General features: G+C 42.4%; 3 protein-coding genes across 3 annotated transcripts in view; 1 reads left to right on the forward strand and 2 right to left on the reverse strand.

Moving 5' to 3' along the window:
* The window catches only part of LOC103716433 (alpha-N-acetylglucosaminidase), a 45,378-nt gene extending 44,690 nt beyond the window's left edge, over positions 1-688 (forward strand). The window contains exon 21 of the transcript XR_005514503.1: positions 257-688. The gene's annotated coding sequence lies outside the window, so the exon portion shown is untranslated. The remainder of the gene's footprint in view (positions 1-256) is intronic.
* The window catches only part of LOC103716434 (protein DECREASED SIZE EXCLUSION LIMIT 1), a 41,929-nt gene continuing 21,544 nt past the window's right edge, over positions 119-20,503 (reverse strand). Inside the window, 6 exon segments of the mRNA XM_008804422.4 lie at positions 119-508; positions 1,599-1,662; positions 5,876-5,982; positions 10,696-10,716; positions 10,718-10,788; positions 10,931-11,013. Coding sequence (XP_008802644.2) covers positions 404-508; positions 1,599-1,662; positions 5,876-5,982; positions 10,696-10,716; positions 10,718-10,788; positions 10,931-11,013 — 451 coding nt within the window. The 3' untranslated portion in view covers positions 119-403.
* Positions 11,021-18,918, reverse strand: LOC120112862. Its single transcript, XM_039132831.1, has 2 exons — positions 11,491-18,918; positions 11,021-11,377 (listed from the first exon to the last, which is right to left on the reverse strand). Exon 1 carries the CDS (start codon positions 18,460-18,462, stop codon positions 17,368-17,370), a length of 1,095 nt encoding a protein of 364 aa, XP_038988759.1. The 5' UTR covers positions 18,463-18,918; the 3' UTR covers positions 11,021-11,377; positions 11,491-17,367.

Raw genomic sequence — 20,503 nt, forward strand, 5'->3', positions numbered from 1 at the left:
CCTGTCCCTCTTTGAAATTCCATTTTGGGTTATATATATATATATATATATATATATATATATATATATATATATATATATATATATATATATATATATATATATATATATGCACCTATAAAGTAACAATTTTGTATACATCTTCCTGTAATGTTTCAATGTTGAAGCCTTTTTTTGTTCTGCCATCATTTGATTGCTACTTGTCACATGAAACTAGGAGGCTCAAAACACTACTAATGGAGCATTAGCATTTTAGGTCAAAGGAAGAGGCAACAGATTGCTGACTTCTGAGATAATATGATGATCGGCTCCATGTGGCCAAGACTCAAGCCAAACAAGCACACTAATGGAAGAATCGTCAATGAGTGCCCCAAGTTGTTTCGCCATAGCTTATTGACTCCATTCATGTTGCATTTTGAGGAGGGTATAGTTCCCATAATGCCACTGTTGCATCCTCAGAGCAGGAAGCCATCAGCTTGCAGTCAGTTGAAAACATCGCCGCATTACACTGCAGATCCAAGAAAGTCTCGCCAATTAGATTGACTTTCTAATTATCATGACTCTAAATTTGATGTGGTAGGTGATTAATTAGAGGCTATATTTCAGGTCTGGAGTTCATGGAGTCTGGCCTTAAAAATGACTTGAATCAGTCCATAAACTGACGCTGAAGGAAATACAAACTTCCAGACATCTTGATGTACTACAAAGTTACCTTTTAGTTTTAAAAAATTTAATAAAATCTACATTTAAATAAATACTCTAACAGCATCTATCGACTAAACATATTTAGAAAAATGGTTTTAGATCTATTTACTTGCTAAAACATGAGTTTGATGGGATTGGCTAAAACACTACATTGCCTCACCCTTCATTTGTTTAAGTTCATTCCCAAATGACCTTTCTTTATTAGAATTGCTAACAACCTTTGTAGACAAAAGCACTAATATTTTTGTCATACAAGGAACTTCAAACAAACCTCAATCATTTATTTGAACAAGATTGATTTGTTGTGTTCTTAAAAGAATGTAATCATAAGCCATGAAATCTAATGGTTGAAAGCTTTCTAAGAATGACTGAAACTATATGGGGCAAATTCGTCAATTAACCAACCTTTGACTTGTTTTGACACAGGCTTCGGCTTCCAGGTGTATCGTAATGTTAGGTCAGAAATTTTGAAATATTTATGTAAACATTGTTTCTAATAAAATATTCATTCTTTGCTCTAAGAGAATAATAATCATATAGAGATGCTTATCTGTTCTTGAAAGCACACTCCCAAAAATATGGAACCAAATTAAGTACAAAGTTTTTAACTTAGTAATAATTTTTTTTTAATTATTTTAGTTAATATTGCTATTTTTTGCCAATTTTAATAGTGTGTGACATCATTACGATGGTATCCTCTGCATGAAGCATTAAAACAGTAATGGTTACTAGCTACTTCTTAATTTCTTATTGTTAGAGTAAGTCCTTCCATCACTGAAAGATGCGGGATTAAAACTACATGATAATGAGCTGATAGCAACAAACATATTCATAACGATAATTGTCTAAAACCATAACAGCAAAATTTAAATTACATAATTATATTAGCATACCGTAGCAGTGTGATACTTCAATATTGCAAGAGCATTCCCTTTACGATAATTATATACTCGCACTCTGCCACATCAAGTAAAATACATTGTGAGACAATCACAAATTGCAAAACCATAACTAGGAAAAACAAAAATGTGTACACTCAGCAAATCAACTTTCTAAATGTATTCAAGTGTCCGGATACTTGGAGAACAAGAAAATCTAAACAAAAATGTTTAGCGTCCTCTTTTGGACATTGCCTGCAGTTCAAAGAAGAAATTATGCATGAAGGATAGGCTTGCCCAAAGCATATGATATCTGGCTTATTTGACATGGGAGTATGGATGAGCAGCAATAAAGAAAAAAAGCCAGATATGGAAGTATATGACAAGCAGATGTGCGAAACTAGCAGTATATGTGAAGCATAGGATTTGAGGAGCACAACAATATTTACAGTGACCAACTTACAGTTTTTTATAGTCCTCCCAATTCTACCTAAGGAATTCAATTTATTTGAAGATTCCCTGAATTAAAAGTAAGATTATGATGCATAGGCCAAGTAGTAATCATCTTTGGGGAGAAACCTAGCAATTTCTATAGAGAGGCAGATGATATCCTAGGATAACTTTTTTCATCATTGACATGTTCTGACTTCTGAGAACTTGAATGTTAATACCATTTACACAAATCCAGCATCAACTTCACACCAGAGGCGCATGCCTACTACTAACCAATAGGCCCCTAAATATGCATTACTCTATTAACAAAAGGTCAACATCCATATTAATATTAAATTGGATCATCCTAACAACAAGAAGGTCAAATTTTAAGTGAAAATTATAAGAAGAATAGCTTATACAATATACAGGAGTCATATGAAAAGAAACAAATTAATCAGCAAACAGACAGAAAATTGAACATAGAATCCACTCATTCCTTTTGTATTGACCTGTATGGCAGTCTGATGCACTGATGCACTATAATACAAACAAATACAATGGGATATGGGCCAGTAGTGACATAATGCATCACATGTAGAAACTAAATCTTCACTTGCACTTATAATATGATATAATATGATGAAAATCAATTTTCAACCCTTTGTGTTAGCTAGGCACATGAAGGAAACCACTCTAAACTGATGAGATCATACAAAACATGGACTTAAATGTTAGATTATCTTTTCACGAACCAAGGGTTCAAATCTTTAATAAGAGACTGTGGATCAGGCGTTGGATTGGCAGTCTGGGACTGTGATGGTCACATCCTAGCCAAGGTACGTGAAACCAACCGAATCGACGTACCGGTAAAGACCGGTAGTAGTTCGGTACTAGTTGGAACCGGTACCGAACCGGTTCAAGGAAAAAAAAACGTGTGGATGCGCGCGCGTCCGCATTAAAAGCCCACGTGGGGCAGCACGTGGGCTCGCTGCCCCATGCGAAGAACCGCGCGTGGACCGCAATTCCCACCGCGTGGAACGCGCGCGGGCGCGAGTCGGGGGACGCGTTTCCCCATTCACGCCCGCGCTCCCCGCGGCCTCTCTCTCTCTCTTTTTCTTTTCTTTTTTTTTCCTTCTCCTCATCTTCTTTCCGAGCTCCTCCTCTCTTCTTCCCCTCTCTCCTCTCTTCTCCTCCTCTCTTCTCCTCTCTTTTCCCCTTCTCCCACAAGCAAGGGTGGTCGTCTTCCCCGCGAGGTGCTCGGGAGGAAGAAAGAGGCCTGATAGCGCAAGAGAGGTCTTCTTTCCCTCTCTCCTTCTCTCTTTCCCCCTTCTTTTCCGCAAGTATTGGTGCGAACCGGTGCAGTTCGCACCGGTACTAGGCTTGTACCGGTGCAAACCGTACCGATTCGCACCGATACGAGCAAGAAACCGAATTCCATGCCTGTACCGTACCAGTGGAGGCCGGTACTGGTACGGTACAGGCTGAACCAGTCGGTTCCAACTGGTTCAACAGACCATGATCCTAGCAGCCAAAGTTATGTAGGTTCATGGTGGATCACTTCCTATTTGTGAACTTATAGGTGCTTGCGCCAGACTAAGGTTTGCTATTCATGGGCTTCAAGCAAACAAGATTTTGCATGAAGGGGACTCTATTACAGCAGTAGCATGGATTTAAGGAGGTTCGTCCTCATCACTGCAGCCCTATTTATTGGATTTGGATACTAAGAATATGGTAGATACTGTTTGTTTTGCATTTTTTCCATTCATTTAGAGAAGGAAATCAAGTTGCTGATTTTATGTCTAGGATTGCTTGCTCCACTGATAGCATTTTAACCTGGACAACTAATTTCCCAAATAGACTTGCTAACAAACTTAGTGTTGAAAGTGGAGGGTACAGATTCTTGAGATTGCAAGTGTGAGTGGTTTTGTTCTAGTTGCTATGGGCATCAGCCTTCTTTGTTTACACACACACACACACATACATACATATATACACACATATGTACATACATACATATTATATTTATATATATATATATATAAAGAGAGAGAGAGAGAGAGAGAGAGAGAGAGAGAGAGTTGGACTCAGCAACACTCGAGTGGATCTCCACTCAGATTCAATCAGGTTTATATTGGACAATAGGGGTCCCACATCAATGATCCGAGCCGTTGGATATGATCTACTACCTCTAAATTGCTTACACGCCAAAAATCATGTGATTTGGAGACCTACAGTCTATGCATCAAGTTATCCAAAAATACATATGAATTTAATTTTATTTAGACTGTCCAATATTTTGACCACTTGATGCATAGGCTAGAGATCCCAAACTCACATGATTTTTGATATGCAAGCAATTTAAAGGTGGTACATCACATTTAGCGATTCAGATCATCGATGTAGGACCCCCATTGTCTTATATAGACCTGACTGGATCTGAGTGGAGATCCATTTTAGTGTAGCCAAGTCCAACTCTCTCTCTCTCTCTCTATCTCACTCTCTCTCTTTATACATACATATATATATATATACATATACTTGTGGGTACGGTAAGTACCATTGTACCTACCAACTCAATGGACCAGCCAATATTAAAACAAAAAAAGGGTTGTAAAAATACATTATGACTCGGCACCAAGTAGTATGGGGCCAGCACAAGCCAATGCAGGGTGGTTCAGACTTTGGACTAGTTTACTCATGATAAGGCCCCAAGAGGTTGCCGGTTACCCGTTCATGGCCTATACACACCATAAAGGCTGATACAACCTGGTATGCCTGGTATGCCCGGTATTGGAATCCTTACTGTCTATCAACATATATTAGAAACCGAGGATATTCATAGGACATGACTACCACAACGTAGCAGGATGCAAATTGTAACATATTGAAATATCCTCCCTGATGAACCTTGAGTTTCTAAATATCATGATTTTGAACAATTAATCTCACTCCATAATTAAATGACAAAATTCACACTAGCTGACAATCATCATCAGAAGTTTGACTGTGTGCAACACCACAATTTCCAGAATATACAAATTCTGAAAAAAATAGCCCTGCTGCCTATGATCAAAATAAACAGCATGGAGTTGCATTGGTTCGAAACAGTTCACTAAAGCCACATATGAGGATTTCAGCATGATTTTTCTCTCCTTTTCTTTTTCTCTGCTTATTTGGAATTAACATCACTCAAAAAAAAAACCAACATGTTGGCTATATGTAGATGTGATTGGGCAAAAATGAGCACTAAGGGCATGTACCCCTTAAATAGACCAATACAACAGTGAAGCACCCCTTAATTCCATTAATCTTTTACCAAGACAGGCTTGTTTTTATAATGAATGTAATTATAGTTAATGCCAAGGTCCGCCGTACCGGTACCAGTCGGCGTACCGGTGGCGACCCGGACCGGTACGAAACCGGTGGCGTACCGGTCCGAACCGGCCCCGTACCGGTCCGAACCGGCCCCGTACCGGTCCGAACCGGCCCCGTACCGGTTCTTCAACAATAAATTACCGGTACCGGATTTTACGCTGATCCGGTACCGGTCCCAGGCCGGACCGGTACGTACCGGCCGGTACGGACCGGTACGGCAGACCATGGTTAATGCACTATCAACAATGCAAATAGTTGGAAGTCACTATCATCTTTACTGATATCATCCATCTAGAAGATATTTGGTCCATGTGATGTTACTTATACATAACAAAATCTGCAAGTAACTAAAACATTTTTAAATTTTGTACACGGAAATTGCCAATAATGGAGTTTGATTAGTTGTGATATTTTCACATCACAAAACTTTTAGATAATAATGGCACAGATTGACGGAGGCAAAACAGAATGAGAAAGCCAACCTGTGATCCCATCCAGCAGTTGCCATGATTTTACTGTCAGCTCGAATGGAAGTGCCTGCTATTCCAGGTCGCTCCAGACTTATTTCTTTTCTAATAATACAAGTACCCTGTGGCAGAAAAAAGAGGGGCAAGGCATATTTTCAGGACAGGTGTAAGCACATGGGTAATAACACCATTCATGATAAGTGAGAACCCTCCTGAAAATGTTAGCAGCATGGAGCAGCAATCAGGTGAACATGGTAGCTTCTAAGAATGAAAAAAAAAAAAAGAATCAAGCAAATATATCAAGCATAGAGACATATTTCCAACAATAGCAGGATACTATTTGCTTCTTCAAGTTATAACCATATTAAGAAATTTAAACACATCTAAAAATCTATAGCAAAAGAGAGATACAGAAAAGCTACTCATATTGAGCCATTTTCCTGGAAAATAAATGATACCTTTTTGCTTGTTGTAGATATAAGCATACTGATATATTTAAAACATATCGAAATGTGAATTGATATTAAAATCCAAGAATAATAACAAAAAATGTAAACAAAAAATATCAAGCAAAAAGTAATATAATAAATTGAACGGAAAGCCTAGAGACATTATAGTTAAACAAACAAATAGGTTTGAAACAAAGATAACGACTTGTTGTGCTCTTAATCCCATTACAAGAACAAGATAATAGTCATCATCATAGTCTACCGTACCGGCCGGTATGGGTTGGTACGTACCGGTCCGGCCTAAGACCGGTACCGGATCAGCGTGGAATCCGGTACCGGTGGTTTATTGTTGTTCGGACCGGTACGGGACCGGTTCGGACCGGTACGGGACCGGTTCGGACCGGTACGGGACCGATTCGTACCGGTCCGGGCCGCCACCGGTACGCCGACCGGTACCGGTACGGCGGACCTTACTCATCATTCATATTCTTATTCTACAAGCCCAACTGCTGAATTATCTTCTAGAAATTTAAAAAAACTTAATTTCTTTGATAAGCAAAAGCAACAGCTGCATTTGGAACATGTATTAGTTAAATATTTACTTATTTGGGAAAAAAGAAGGGGGTCGTATTCATTAAGGCATATGGTTAATTGTAGTAATAATAATGAAATATCATCTATGACTAAATTCTCTAATCAGATGTTTTATTGATTGTTTACTGCCATTACTGCCTTTTACATCAAAAGAGTTGAAAAAGAGGGGACCCATCAAGGATGGTGCTAACATATGCATCAACCAGTGTTAGCCAAACCGGCTGGTTCAGGGCATGCTGAATTTGAATAATCAGTTACCGGTATGGTTCAAGCCATGGTTGGCAGAACCGTCCTGAACCGTCCGGTTCGAGGCGTCCCAAGCCATACCGACCGCAAACCGGGATGGTTCCGACGACGGAGAGGAAGAAGGAAAAGTAAAAAGAGGAAAAGAGGGAGGGAGGAGAGGAAGAAAGAGAGAGGAAGGTCGAGGCCAAGGTCCGCCGTACCGGTACCGGTTGGCGTACCGGTGGCGTCCCGGACCGGTACGAAACCGGTCCCGTACTGGTCCGTACCGGTCCGAACCGGTGGCGTACCGGTCCGTACTGGTGGCGTACCGGTCCCGTACCGGTTCTTCAACAATAAATTACCGGTACCGGATTTCACGCTGATCCGGGTACCAGTCCCAGGCCGGACCGGTATGGCAGACCATGGTCGAGGCCAGCTGGCGGATGCCGGAGAGCCGCCGCACGAAGGAGGGAGCTGCAACGAAAGTCGACAAACCCATTGATGACTTTACTTAATTTTTTTAAAATAAAAAAAAAGTAAAGTCAATTGATCTGCCGACTTTCACTTAAAAATCTCAAAAATAAAAGGGCCACCACCGACCATGTTTCGAACGAAACAGGGGACCGAAGCAGAGCCCTTCTTCTGCAGCTCTCCGGCCTCCGCCTCCTCCACGCGGCGGCTCTCCGGCCCTCCGCCGGCACTCCGCCGGCCTCCCTCGCCCTCCCCCTTCTCTCTCTCTCTTTTCCTCTCTCGTTCTCCCTCACCTCGCCTATTCTACTGTGTCGGTACAAATCCGACACGGCACGGCGCAGGCCCGTACCGACCCGTGCCGCTGGACAACCGGTCCGGAGGCCCGGTACCGGCACAGCAGATCATGGTTCAAGCCTCCCCTTTGGTTCGAAGTATAAAATCACCCCTCTTTGCTTTGTTTACCTCTCTCCACCATGTCGAAACCCTAACCTCGAACGTCAAAGCCATAACCTCGAACATCGAAGCCCACTATCCCCACCCTAACGACGACGACGAGGGGTTCCCCGATCAGGTAAGTCTCCTTCTCTCCCTCTCTCTTTCTTGCCAGATCCGAGCCCTTCTTAGTCTCTCCCTCCCTCTATCTACCTCTCTCTCCCTCCCTCCCTCCCTCTCTCTTGCTGGATCCGAGCAGCTCCCTCCCGGCCTCTCTCCCTCTCTCTCCCTCCCTTCCTTCCCACTCCCTCCCTCTCACTTTCTCTCTCTTCTCCTTTTCCCCCTCACTCTCTAGTTCTTCCTATTTCAATACACCCCAAAATAGCACGGTATATACCATGCTGAACCGATCACCAGCCAATACGACCTCCGATACTAGTTCGGCAAATCTTCGTGTCAACTTTTAAAATAGTACAAATGCTTGAACTTGGGTCAATACTATTTGCAGGAAGCAAGGTACACCGTACCGGCCCGAACCAAGCGTAGGGCATACCGGCCCGAATCAGGATGTACGGAGAGTACTGTACCAGTTCGGTACTAGTATGAGGTACGGGTGGTACCGAGTAAGAACCAAGCGCAGAGCATACCGGCCCGAACCAGGATGTACGGAGAGTACTGTACCAGTTCGGTACTAGTATGAGGTACGGGTGGCGTACCAATACTCAGTACGCCAAAAAAATCACGTACCGTATTGTACCGACACTATACTAGTGTGGCACTAGTACAGAGACCGGTATCGAGACGGCGAACCTTGGTAGAAAACATGTTATACAGGTTTTCAAAAGGGACATAATAGACCGGCTATTTTGTTCTTGCAAAGGGACGTAATAGAAAAACACTCTATTATTAAAAACCAAAATGCTCAACTTGACACAACAAAGGGACATACAGATAGCAATCACATAACTGAACTCCCCTTGCCATTTTAACATCAGCATTGCACATGCCATAACAGCAAGCTTCCAGAAATAAAAGCTGTGATTATAAGGAGTTACCTACAAAGCATAGAGTAACACTAAATGCTACTGAGAACTTGAAATGAATTAGTGACTTGGACATACACTCTGACGACAAACAAGTCACATCTATTTTATTCAATGCAGGCTTTAATGTGTTACGTGTCCTAGTTCACCACTAATTGGACCAATGAAGGAAATGAACCATAGTTAATCATCGAGTCTTGTCCAATATATTTGAGTTTTAGCATTACAAATGCAAATTAATTCCTGTTATAGGCTACCTTTTCTGTTATTACCTTCAACTAAAGCAACTCCTACACCTTTTATATATCATCCTGACTCTTCTGTTTTAGTTTTACCACAATCCCGTCTTAAGATTCTAAATCATCCCACATTCATCCTTTTGCTCAGTTCCTCCTTTGCCCATTTTGTACCTAATGATGTTATATCGTTACTATGTTGATAAATGTACCTCAAGGTTGCATAAAGTTTTTCATGCATGTATTTATGCATAAAACCCATCACTAGCAACAAGACCCAAAAGTTGAAGTACCGGTCCATACCAAGCATATCATAGCATGGCAATGGAGAATGCAGTACCAACACTGAAGGTCGTACTAGCTGGCGACGGGAAGTATATAATATGTGGTATGTTGGCATATCATATGCAGTATGCACCAAGCATATCATAGCATATCATACCAACACATGGTAGTCCTTGTCACATTTTGTCGTGCCAATAGAAACATACAATGCAATATGCTCCTACGCTGTACAGTTTCGATCCCCAACCAATACGGTTAGCGATACCAGAACTCCAACGTTGGTAAGAACATGTCAGGGTCAAGTTGTAAAAAAAATATTACGATTATATGATTCTTTTTTCCTTTCTCTTAAAAATATAAAATATTAAAAAATGTGAAAATTGAAATAATGAGACAATTGTATAGTAGATGAATAGAGAATAAAAAAGTCTACATACAAGAAGTCTTGTTTTCACATCAAGCCCATATGTAGCAAGTCAAACAAAGTTAATATAATTATTCAAGATATCCATATAGAATCTATCAGTTGAATTATTCTTTTAGGTAGAGTATTTCAGAGCAACAAAAGAATAAGATTTTAATGGGCTAGCTAGCTTTACATGCTCAAGGATTACCAGTTACAAGTATTAAGTGGTTTTAAAAGCCACATAGTCAAATAAGTTATATAGGACTTCCACATGATTTGATATGTGAAAAACAAGACCAAGTTAAACCTTATGATCCAAGGGGTTGTAAACTTGGTAATATGTATTGTAACATTAATGGATCACAATCCCAAGGATGAGATCCAGATTGTTTGGGGCTATTTTGAGACAAATCATAAGATCTGGATCATGGATCGCAAGATTTGACAATATTGAGTAAGAACTAATATTCCTTGACAAACCTGACAAGCTCCATTATTAGATGAACAAATTAGACAAGTAACTTGGAAACTAAAATGATGGGTGGAAGGATGAATTTTAGCTGTTTAAAGCATAAATACTAAGCTACTGACAAAAATTTTCCTATTTGAGATATAATACTGTTTGCTGATCAAGCACGTAACTCATTATAGCATGTCTTAAGTTAGCAACAATTACTGTTTGTCTCAGATATACCGTTTGATGATTAAGAGCAAAAAATCACTATTTTGTTGTCAGCAGATCCAGAGATGCCACCATTGCAAAACCCATCAACCGCAAGGGATAAAACTGCAACCAGAAAACCTTTTTAGAATATTGCTCCAAAAGGGACTACAAATGCAGATCTAGATAAAGATCGAATTATCATAATTGATCATCACAATTAAAACTGTGATTGAAAACAATACTATCTAAACACAAGGAGTGAAACCTGCTTCTGAATGGTATTTTACAGATGATAGTGGAATCCCAGGGTTTCGCACATCCCACCAGAGCATGCTTCCATCTTCGTAACTGCCAAATGCAAAACAGAGTATGTTGATTTTTTTTTTCCTTCTTTAAATCGATGTGGCTTGTTGTTTTATAGCAAAATGCTGCATAACAAAGTCACAAATAGAAACTTGCACAAATACAAGAGCAAAAGCTGATGAAGTGTACAACATATGCCTTAAAGAAATTGGAAGGCACAGGAATACTTCTAGTTGATCATGCCAAAAATACTAGGCACAATACCAACATGACCACAGTTCATATGCAATACTGCTGGAGTCTGGGACACTTCCAGGTGTCATTATTTTCAGAGTGCTAACAATTCTAGATACTTGGAGTCAGCAGACACGGTAGAGTACTCCTTGGCACCCCAACAAACAGAATATGCCTATGTCAACAACAAGTGTCAACATTAAACATAGTTGTATGGGTTTTCGAGTCAAAAGACAATTCAAAGCAAGGTATAAAGGACTATTATACAGAGGTGTACTGGTCACATACTGGTAATGGTGCATACCACATATGCCTATATGGTTCCTCAATACGCCTCAGTACAGCACATGGTAGATACCCTCATACCCCAATGTCTCAATACAATGTGGACCAAGCCCCTGTATAGTCAGTTCGTTAAGACTTGCTACACAACAAGCACTTAGCTATTAAACAGGAGTAGCTTAAGCGTCAGAAACTTTTAGTGAAGCCTAATGCATTTTTCTTCTTTTTCGTTGATGTGACATGGCATGAAATGAAAGTTTTTAAATTTAAAAAAGAAAAAATCTAGTCAGCTTAGTCTAGTAGATGACATATTTCGGTAACATATTTAAGCTTTTAAAGATTCATAAGCAGACCTTAAACTGTATACTATTCTGATTACTCTGGAACAAGTATTTAGTGACCATACTGTACCAATCAGCACCATTAGTCATCTTATAGGAGGTCAAAATTGTGAGTTTATACACTCATGGATGGCAACCTGCTTGCAAGCAAAAGACATAAAATTTAGTATGAAATTGATCAGCAAGTTAGAATATCATATAATTAATGGTTAACTGCTGATGTGGAATACGTATTCATATTAACTATGGTCTGAAACTGTTACCTTATTCTTGCTTTCAAAATCACATATTAAATATGTAGCTTACTAAATTTCATAATACCCAAACCATATTCCGTCCATATGTGGGCAGTTTTATGGATCAAAACATGACTCGTTGAAGTTTGAGATGTTTTACAACCAACTCCCAGTCTGGAATCAACTTTCTAATTTGGCATGAAACACAACTTTGAGCAAGATAGAGGTTTCCATGATTCCTGAAGGCTAGAAGGCCAATTGGAGTAGAACTACATTCTTATTGCTTATGCAATTTAGGTCAAATAACCATGGAGCAAACCACTAACTTTTGCTTGGCTTAGAAAGCATCCGTAAAAAGTGGAAGAACGGCAAGTATGATGGAAAGAACAACATTTATCCCTGAGGCACAAGCTATTACCCAACAAGACAAACAGAAAGACATGGCACATACATTGAGACAAAGTCATGATCAAGGAATACAACTCAATTCATCAATTAGAAGACCACTGAGAGCTCATCAGGGCTTGCATAATGTAACCTGTAAGAACGGCACACCAATGAACTCAAAAGACTGGCAATTATTGGTGCTCATCTACCTTAACAAGCAGCATTACAAAATTGAACATAGTTGTACAGAACATTCTGCACCTTATTTTACTAATTTATTAAGGAAATATTTGACGGAAATTTATAATTCTGCAACGAACATAATTGTTCATTTTCCCTGATCACTATCACAATGTTATATCCGAGGGCTGCCTTTTCATCACTAACCGTCCAGTTTGGGGTGTATCAACCCAAATTGATTAGTTACCGTGTCGAAACAAGGTTTGAGTCAGCAAGTGGCTTGAACCGACCCAAACCGGGCCTAACTAAGTGGGATTGCTTGGTTCTACTTGGTTCAAGAAGGTTCAGGTTCAAGCCCTTTACCGACCCAATAATTAGGGTGGGAGACATAGGAGGCCTCTCGTAACTTCTTTGCCTTCCCTTCTTCAAAAAAAAAGAAAAAAAAAAAACCTCCTGTAACCATACATACTACATAGGTTTTATCTTTGATAAGGAAGCACAGGCAGGATCCTTAGAGTGAAGCAAGTGGTAGAGACAACCCATGTTATCACAAAGTTCATATATAACCACACATGGATATTTTCTTCAATGAGGAAGCACATCGGGGTGAGATACTAAGGTAGCAATCACTCGCTTTACCATGCACTACATTGCACTTGATAGCTTTATTGAAAAGAAGGCAAGCCTGCATCAAATGTTCATGAGTGCCGAGTGGTAGGAGAATAAATATGCTTCTTAGTGGCACGAAAGGCAGTTATATGGAGGGTTTAGTGACAAGCCAGTAGTTCTGGAAGTGAGTCGAGAGAATAGTTAAGGCAATCGAACCACTATATCGAGTATTCAGAGCTGGGGATAGCGAGAGATACCCTCAAATGAGCTTCTTATATCATATGGTTACTAAGGTCAAGATCAGGCAAGCGGATCCAAAGTATGATGATGAGTACATTGACATTGTTGAGCAGAGGTGGAAGTCCAGAGCAAGAAGTTGCATCTAGCAAGAAATCCAAGTGCAATTCTCAATAGTTGTTTACTCCTATAAAATAAAATTCAAGTGCAATCATAGATTTGTTAAATAAATCAATAACACATCTTGGCAACCTACTTTCTCAACCCAAACATCTAATACAATGTCTCGAAAATGGATATGGACGAGGAACTGTTGACCGCCATGTACAATGTTATCTATAAGATGGAGTCTAATCTGGTCATTGCTGCTAGATGTCTGGAGGATGTAAATTAATTTTAATAGGATATGGGATCGTTACTTTGTCAATTCAAGCAGACCATTGACATCATATATCGTGTTTGTTTCACAGACTCAAACTTTAAGAAAGAGCTCCCACAACTTTGGTAAGAGCGCAGCTGTGGCAACAAATACAGAATCCAGATATTTTTGGACACAGACTATAACTGATCTAATATTTTATAATAAATAGTATCTAATATGCAATTTACTTGATTACATTCGCCGAATGATGGTTCCACTTTGCACTATTATGAAAAACCTAACAAGTTAGCTATTCGGATCCACTCACAAATGGTCTCCTCCAGTGGTTGTGAGTGCAATTAGTCAACCTTCGTCCTAATTCATAGAAAACTGAGGAACTACCTAACACAAAAGCAACAGAATGAGTTGGCATATGTGCACTATAGTCTAAAGGCTTAGATTGAAATGCATCCAAGAGAAGGTGGAGCTGAAGTACGATTATCCATTTTACAATGATTTTGTATATGACGAGGAAGATTCAATAATTCCTTGGTTTAAAGAATAGCAGCAGCAGCAGTAGCAGCAACTAGGGCTCAATGAGTCAGGATCGCCTCCTCGACCAGTTAGTTTCATAGAAAAAGAGGCTGAGGTGAATCTAGAGCAATGAGCAGAGCAACACATGCCATGCTCACAACCAGTCAAGCAACCACAGGGGTTGGGGGGAGCCGATCATCATCGCAAGGCTCTATATTCGAGATATTCTCCCATAGATATGACAAAGAGATGCTAAGAAGAGATCACCATAGTACCTAGTCAAGTTAGGGAGGTAGGGTTAGTTAGAATGGTGGACCAAGTTGAGCCACCTAGCAAAGCTAAGCAAGCAGGGGCATCCAAGCAAAAAAAGCGGTTTCCAAGAGTAGCTAATGGCGGATGATCACGGTCAGGCTGTTGCAGCGGGGTTGACGTAGATCCAAATGGGAATGGCTGCTGTAACGTAAACTAGAGGAATGTGAAGGAGAAGAACAGGGAGGGAAGAAGGGAAGAAATAAGACAGAAAGGGAGAGAAAGAGAAGAGGGAGAAGAGGAGAGGAAGAAGAAAGAGGAGAAGGAAGAGAAAAGAGGGAAACGTGGGGGAAAAGTTCTTAATTCTGCATTAACCCTAATTACCATCAAAGTTTCCTATAAATAGGGCCCAATAAGAACAATTAAAATAAACCCCCTTACACAAGAATAATTCCCAATAAATCCAAAATACACAAATGATCCCTAAAATGCAAACAAGCCCAAAAACAAAATAAAATAAATATGTACTAAGATGGTGGACTAGGCGGGGACATAATCAGGTCCGATGTCCCCATCAACTCCTCCCGGGTGGGAAGAACTCGACCCCGTCAAGTGCAGGTCTGACCGGCTGTCGTACTGCTCCAGAAGGTCAGGGTCAAGGTGCTGCAACTCAGCTCTCGAAATCCACGTCACATCCGATTCGGATCGACCTTTCCACCGAACAAGGTAACGTTGGTAATTTCCTCTCCTGGTAGATATAACCTGCTCATCTAATATATGTTCTATGTGTTCTCTGCGTGCATGAAACTTTGGAGGTGGAGGCTCAATAGCAGGTGCTGGGTCAAGGTGATCAACAAAAGCGGGTGTATCAACAAAAGGGTCAGAAGGAATGAATGTTGACTTCTTGTATGGGACTAAATCTTCAATATTAAATGTCGCACTAATCCCATAGTCTTCAGGAAGATCTACAACATAAGCATTCGAACTGATTTTCTTTAGGACTTTGAACGGTCCCGCACTACGAGATTGTAACTTTTTGAACATTCCCGAAGGGAGTCGTTCAGGTCTAATTCTTATCATGACATAATCGCCTACATTCAATTCTTTATAACGTCTATGCAAATCAGCAAGGAATTTATATTTTAAGTTATTAGAGTGAATATGTTTGCTGATTTTCTGATGCAATGAATGCATGTGTGATACAAATGATTGTGCAGACTCAGAGACTCTATGTTGATGAGACATGAAAATCAAGTCTATGGCTGCCTAGGTTTATATTCATTCACCACTTCGAAAGGACTCACGCCTAAGGACCTATTGACCGAACTATTATATGCAAACTCAGCGGTCGGTAACACTAAATCCCAGGTCCTAGCATAGGCCGACGAAAATTTTAATTTAGTGCCAATCATGTGTCCAAGAATTTTCCTAAAGGAACTCACAAATCTAACATCCCTATCAGATATAATAGGTTTTGGAAGGTCAAGAGGTCTAACGACTTCATTGAAATAAAGTTTGGCAACTCTAGAATTGTTAGAAGTCTTAGGACATAGGAGAAAAGGAGCCATATCTGAAAAATGGTCCACAACCATAAATATGGAATCGTGCTTGATATAGGTACGAGGAAGTCCCAACACGAAGTCCATACTGACATCTTGCCATGGGATCGTGGCACTAGACATAAAATCTAAGAGGTCGTTCAGCCTAGGGATGGGAAAACAATACTTAACCATAATTTTATTGGGGGTGAGGAGTGTGGGTATAGCACAGGGGCTCAAACTCTCACGAATATACCCTCAATTGAGGAGTTTGTCAACTTCACATTTCAGTTCGGTGTGGTCGTTTGGGTTGAGCCTATGATGGGGAAAAGTTGGCACGGATGCTCCAGAAATGAGGTCAATGACGTGCTGGAGATCACGCATCGGAGGAAGTGTATTTGGAAGATCCTGAGAGAAAACAGAGTGAAACTCCTCCAATAGGGAAACTACTGCGGGTGGGTGCTCCGGATTCGACTCCACATTGATAACTCTAGTCACAAGGTTAAACACAGGTGATTGGTTGTCGATATCTTTCATTACCTCGTTCGAAGTAATGATGTGAAGTGATTTATCTTTCCGTAGGGTAGCACTCTTTTTTGTAGAAGCGGGCTCTCGAGGAGGCAATGAGTTCAGTATAATTTTCCGACCCTGGAACATAAAGCTACACGAATTCGAACGTCCATGAAGTGTGACGTCCCTATCGTATAACCAAGGTCTCCCTAGAATGACTTGACCTACGTCCATCGGAAGGCAGTCGCACCAGATCTCGTCTTTATAAGATAGAAATTGAATCGGAACAAGGCATCTTTCCGACACCGAGATGGATGTCTTATCTACCCAGGCTACCTTATATGGGTTGGGATGAGGGGTAGATTTCAAGCCGAGGCGGGAAACAACTCCAGACGCAATGGCGTTGATGCAACTCCCGCTATCAAATAGGATTTTGCATGTTATCATTGATCTTAAGAAACGTGTAAAATAGGAAGGTTCTACGCCAATCTTGTTCGGTCTTGGTTTGAGCTAGAGTACACCGAACCACATGAAGCCTAGGATTTTGGTCATTCCGATCAGTGGGCTATTTTGGGGTTCAGACTGGATAAACTCTAATACGGTCTGTTCGTTTCCAAAGTCTTCTACAAAATTCTCGATGTTTGGTTCGTAGACTTCTTCGACACATTCAGTCTCCTGGGTCCCTACTTCAAGTTCAGTCATTAGATAGGTCTTGGCATTACATTGGAATGCGATATGGCCAAACTTTTGGCACCTGAAAGTCTGAAACATTGGGTTTGGCTTCTAGAACGAGGATTGGGACCTAGTATGCCCTTTTCTTTATCATTTGAAGAGTTCTGGACAGGTATCGGGGATGTCCGAATCGGTGCTTGGCTAGGGCCGGGCTGGTTAGAAGGATTGGGAAGCTGCCTAGGTTGTGGGAGGTAGTTTTGATTAGGTCGGGCTCCTGGGGCCATGAGTCGATGGTCGGTACGCCTCACTACAGGGGCTTGTAAGAAACTATCTACATCTTGCGCCAACTGGTATGCTTGGCCAAGAGTAGTAATCTCTCGGAGGATTAGTTCTTTCTGGATCTCCTCGCGGAGTCCTGCCCGAAACCTAGAGAGAGTAACAGTCTCCTCTTCGATTACACCGCACCTCATGTGAAACTCCTCAAATCGTGCAATGTAATCGGCAACGGTTGAAGTCCCTTGAGCTAGTTTATGCCACCTATCCATAAGGCGTTGTCGGTAAGAGAATGGCAGATACTTCTCATTCAATTTTTCTTTCATATCCTCCCAGGTGGTGATACGAGGAAGCCTTTGGGTCTCACGCATATGTTCAACGTTATGCCAGTACCAGCGAGCTTGCCCAATAAGCTTCATTTTAGCAAACCGTACTTTTCTATCATCAGTCATGTCGTACCACTCAAAATAATTATCCATGGTTGCTCTCCAATCAAGGTACACGCTCGGCTCTAATTGACCAGCAAATGTGGGGGCATCTACTCGTACGGTACGAAGTAGTCGCTCGTCAAGATCGCGCTGGTGATCAGGAGGAAGTTGGTTCCTAGGGGGATAGGAAAAAGCTACAGGTGGTGTGGCCAAACCAAGCTCGGGATAAGCTGCGATTGGGGTTGACCGTTCAGGATTCCTAGGATGTTGCACTAGAGCATGGATCTCTCGTTTGAATTCGTCTTGGTCAGCTCGTAATGCAGCTAATTGTTCCAAAATATCTTGTAGAACTCTGAGGTCCATGGTGGATAAAGGGGTCTGAGAATCGGTGAGGAGGTACTCTCTACCACTACGGGTTGGCATGCAGGGACTACTTTAGTTGGAGATATGCTATGCAATGCAACTAACAAAAACCCTAACTTACCAAATGCAATGCAGGACAACCTACTAATGCAATCTACTATGAATTCGGAAATCAGCAAGTTTTCACAAAAATAACTTAAAATTAAATATTACTAATTTGCACTTTGGTTATTTCAGAATTAAAGTAGGAGATTAGTCACTATAAGAAATTAGGTTGCAAACACGTATGACAGTCGTTCTAATCCTAAAGTAATCTGATCGACGGATGTTGAGAATTATCCTGTCGCTAAGATGTGCTAATTTAATATTTAGATTTAAATGGTGGATAGGATAGGTGTGGTAGTAAATGTTCTAGGTTTTGCAATTTGACAGAAAAATAAGTTTTAGCAAAATAGGAATGTCATGCAAGAGAACTAGAACATAACTAGATAAACAAGCCCAAAATGAGGAAGAACCTATTACCTGTGGTGGATGCAGTCAACCAGAAGCGTCTGTTGTAGAATCTCGAGCACGGAGTTGGCGCCGGGCGGAGCTAGCTGGAGCTGTGGATCTGGGTCTGCAGCACAAAAGTTCTTGGGCTTCTGAAATGGACTGAATAAGGTGCTGGATCAGGCTTGAAATAGGGCCTGTGGCACGGGCCTGGACCGAGCCAGTTCTGTGGCCGACTGGACCTGGACCGCGCTCCAAGGAGATTGGCGTGCGGGCCGGGCTATCAGGGAGGCGGGCTGCGGAGTGAAACACCCGAGGGGGGTATCAGTGCTGAGATGAGAGAGGGGAGAAGCGGGGAAGGGGGCGATGGGGGAGCTCTGCGGCGGCAAAGGAAGGGATGGAGGTGACAGTGGTGCTCGGGGAGCCAAGGTGGCGGCGGAGGCCTTGAAGTGGAACGCGGCCGGCGGCGGCTTGGCAGTGACGCGACGCAGCGGCGGTGGAGCGGCGCTGCGGTCGGTTGCGGGAAGAAGGCGCACAAAGGAGGCGTTCGGGGAGGCAACGGCCGAAGGGGCGCTTGACGGGGCTTGGCAGCGGCGGGGAAATCTGGCCGGTGTGGCGACGCTGTTCGTCGGGGAGGGAGACGACGGTTCGGTCACCGGAGGTCTAGCGGCGACGGCTCGAGATGCTCGGAAGAGGCGGCGAAGCCGGTGGGCGCTCGGAGGAGGCGACGGCTGCGGCGGCTAGGGTGGAGCGGCGCTTCACGGGCGGCGGCGATGGCGGGCGAACCGAGGTAGAAGATGAACAGAGGTAAGGGTTTTTTTAGGGCGCTCCGGGTTTCGCGACTTCGGCCGCGAGGAGGGCTCGGCAATCTCCGGTGGTGAACGGCGCTCCGGGACGGAGGCCGGCGGTCACGGCTGCAGGTCCGTGTCCTGCGGCGGTGGTTGGAGTCCGGTCAGACACGGGGAACTCAAGGGTGGTGGCTTCCGTGGGGAGGCGGCAGTCTGTGGTGGCGAACCGGCGGCGCTGCGAGGTGGAGGCAACGGGTGGCTCGGGCGAGGCGACTGGTGGCGGGGAGACCGACGAAGGGGCACGACTTTTCCTTGTTTCGGGCTGCTGTGGGAGTGACGGGTAGTGGGAGGAGCAGTCGCAGGGGTTTTTTTGTGGAAGGCAAAGCAGCCGCCGGCGTTGAAGCAGGGGAGGTGGAACACGGCGAGGTACCAAATTGATGGTGGTGTCGGGCGTGATGACAGGTGGACGGGGAAGATTAGCCGCAGAGATCTCTTCGTTTTTTCTTTTTTTTTGTTTTGGGAGGAAGAGGAAACGGATCACTCGGAAGGGCCCTGTTTGGAAGCTCCTGCGTGGAAGAACAAGGACAAACCCAGCATAAACCGGATCGGGGCTTTGGCAACAGAGGCAAAGCCCGCCAAAGCTCTGATACCAAGTTGATGGCGGATGATCACGGTCAGGCTGTTGCAGCGGGGTTGACGCGGATCCAAATGGGAATGGCTGCTGTAACGTAAACCAGAGGAATGTGAAGGAAGGAGAAGAACAGGGAGGGAAGAAGGGAAGAAATAAGACAGAAAGGGAGAGAAAGAGAAGAAGGAGAAGAGGA

Source organism: Phoenix dactylifera, chromosome 13, assembly GCF_009389715.1.
Source record: "Phoenix dactylifera cultivar Barhee BC4 chromosome 13, palm_55x_up_171113_PBpolish2nd_filt_p, whole genome shotgun sequence".
In the NCBI taxonomy this organism is placed as follows: domain Eukaryota; kingdom Viridiplantae; phylum Streptophyta; class Magnoliopsida; order Arecales; family Arecaceae; genus Phoenix; species Phoenix dactylifera.

Bases quoted from the DNA above. Each gene is read 5' to 3' on its own strand.
- LOC120112862 (XM_039132831.1), bottom strand. From the start codon at position 18,462: ATGCCAACCCGTAGTGGTAGAGAGTACCTCCTCACCGATTCTCAGACC.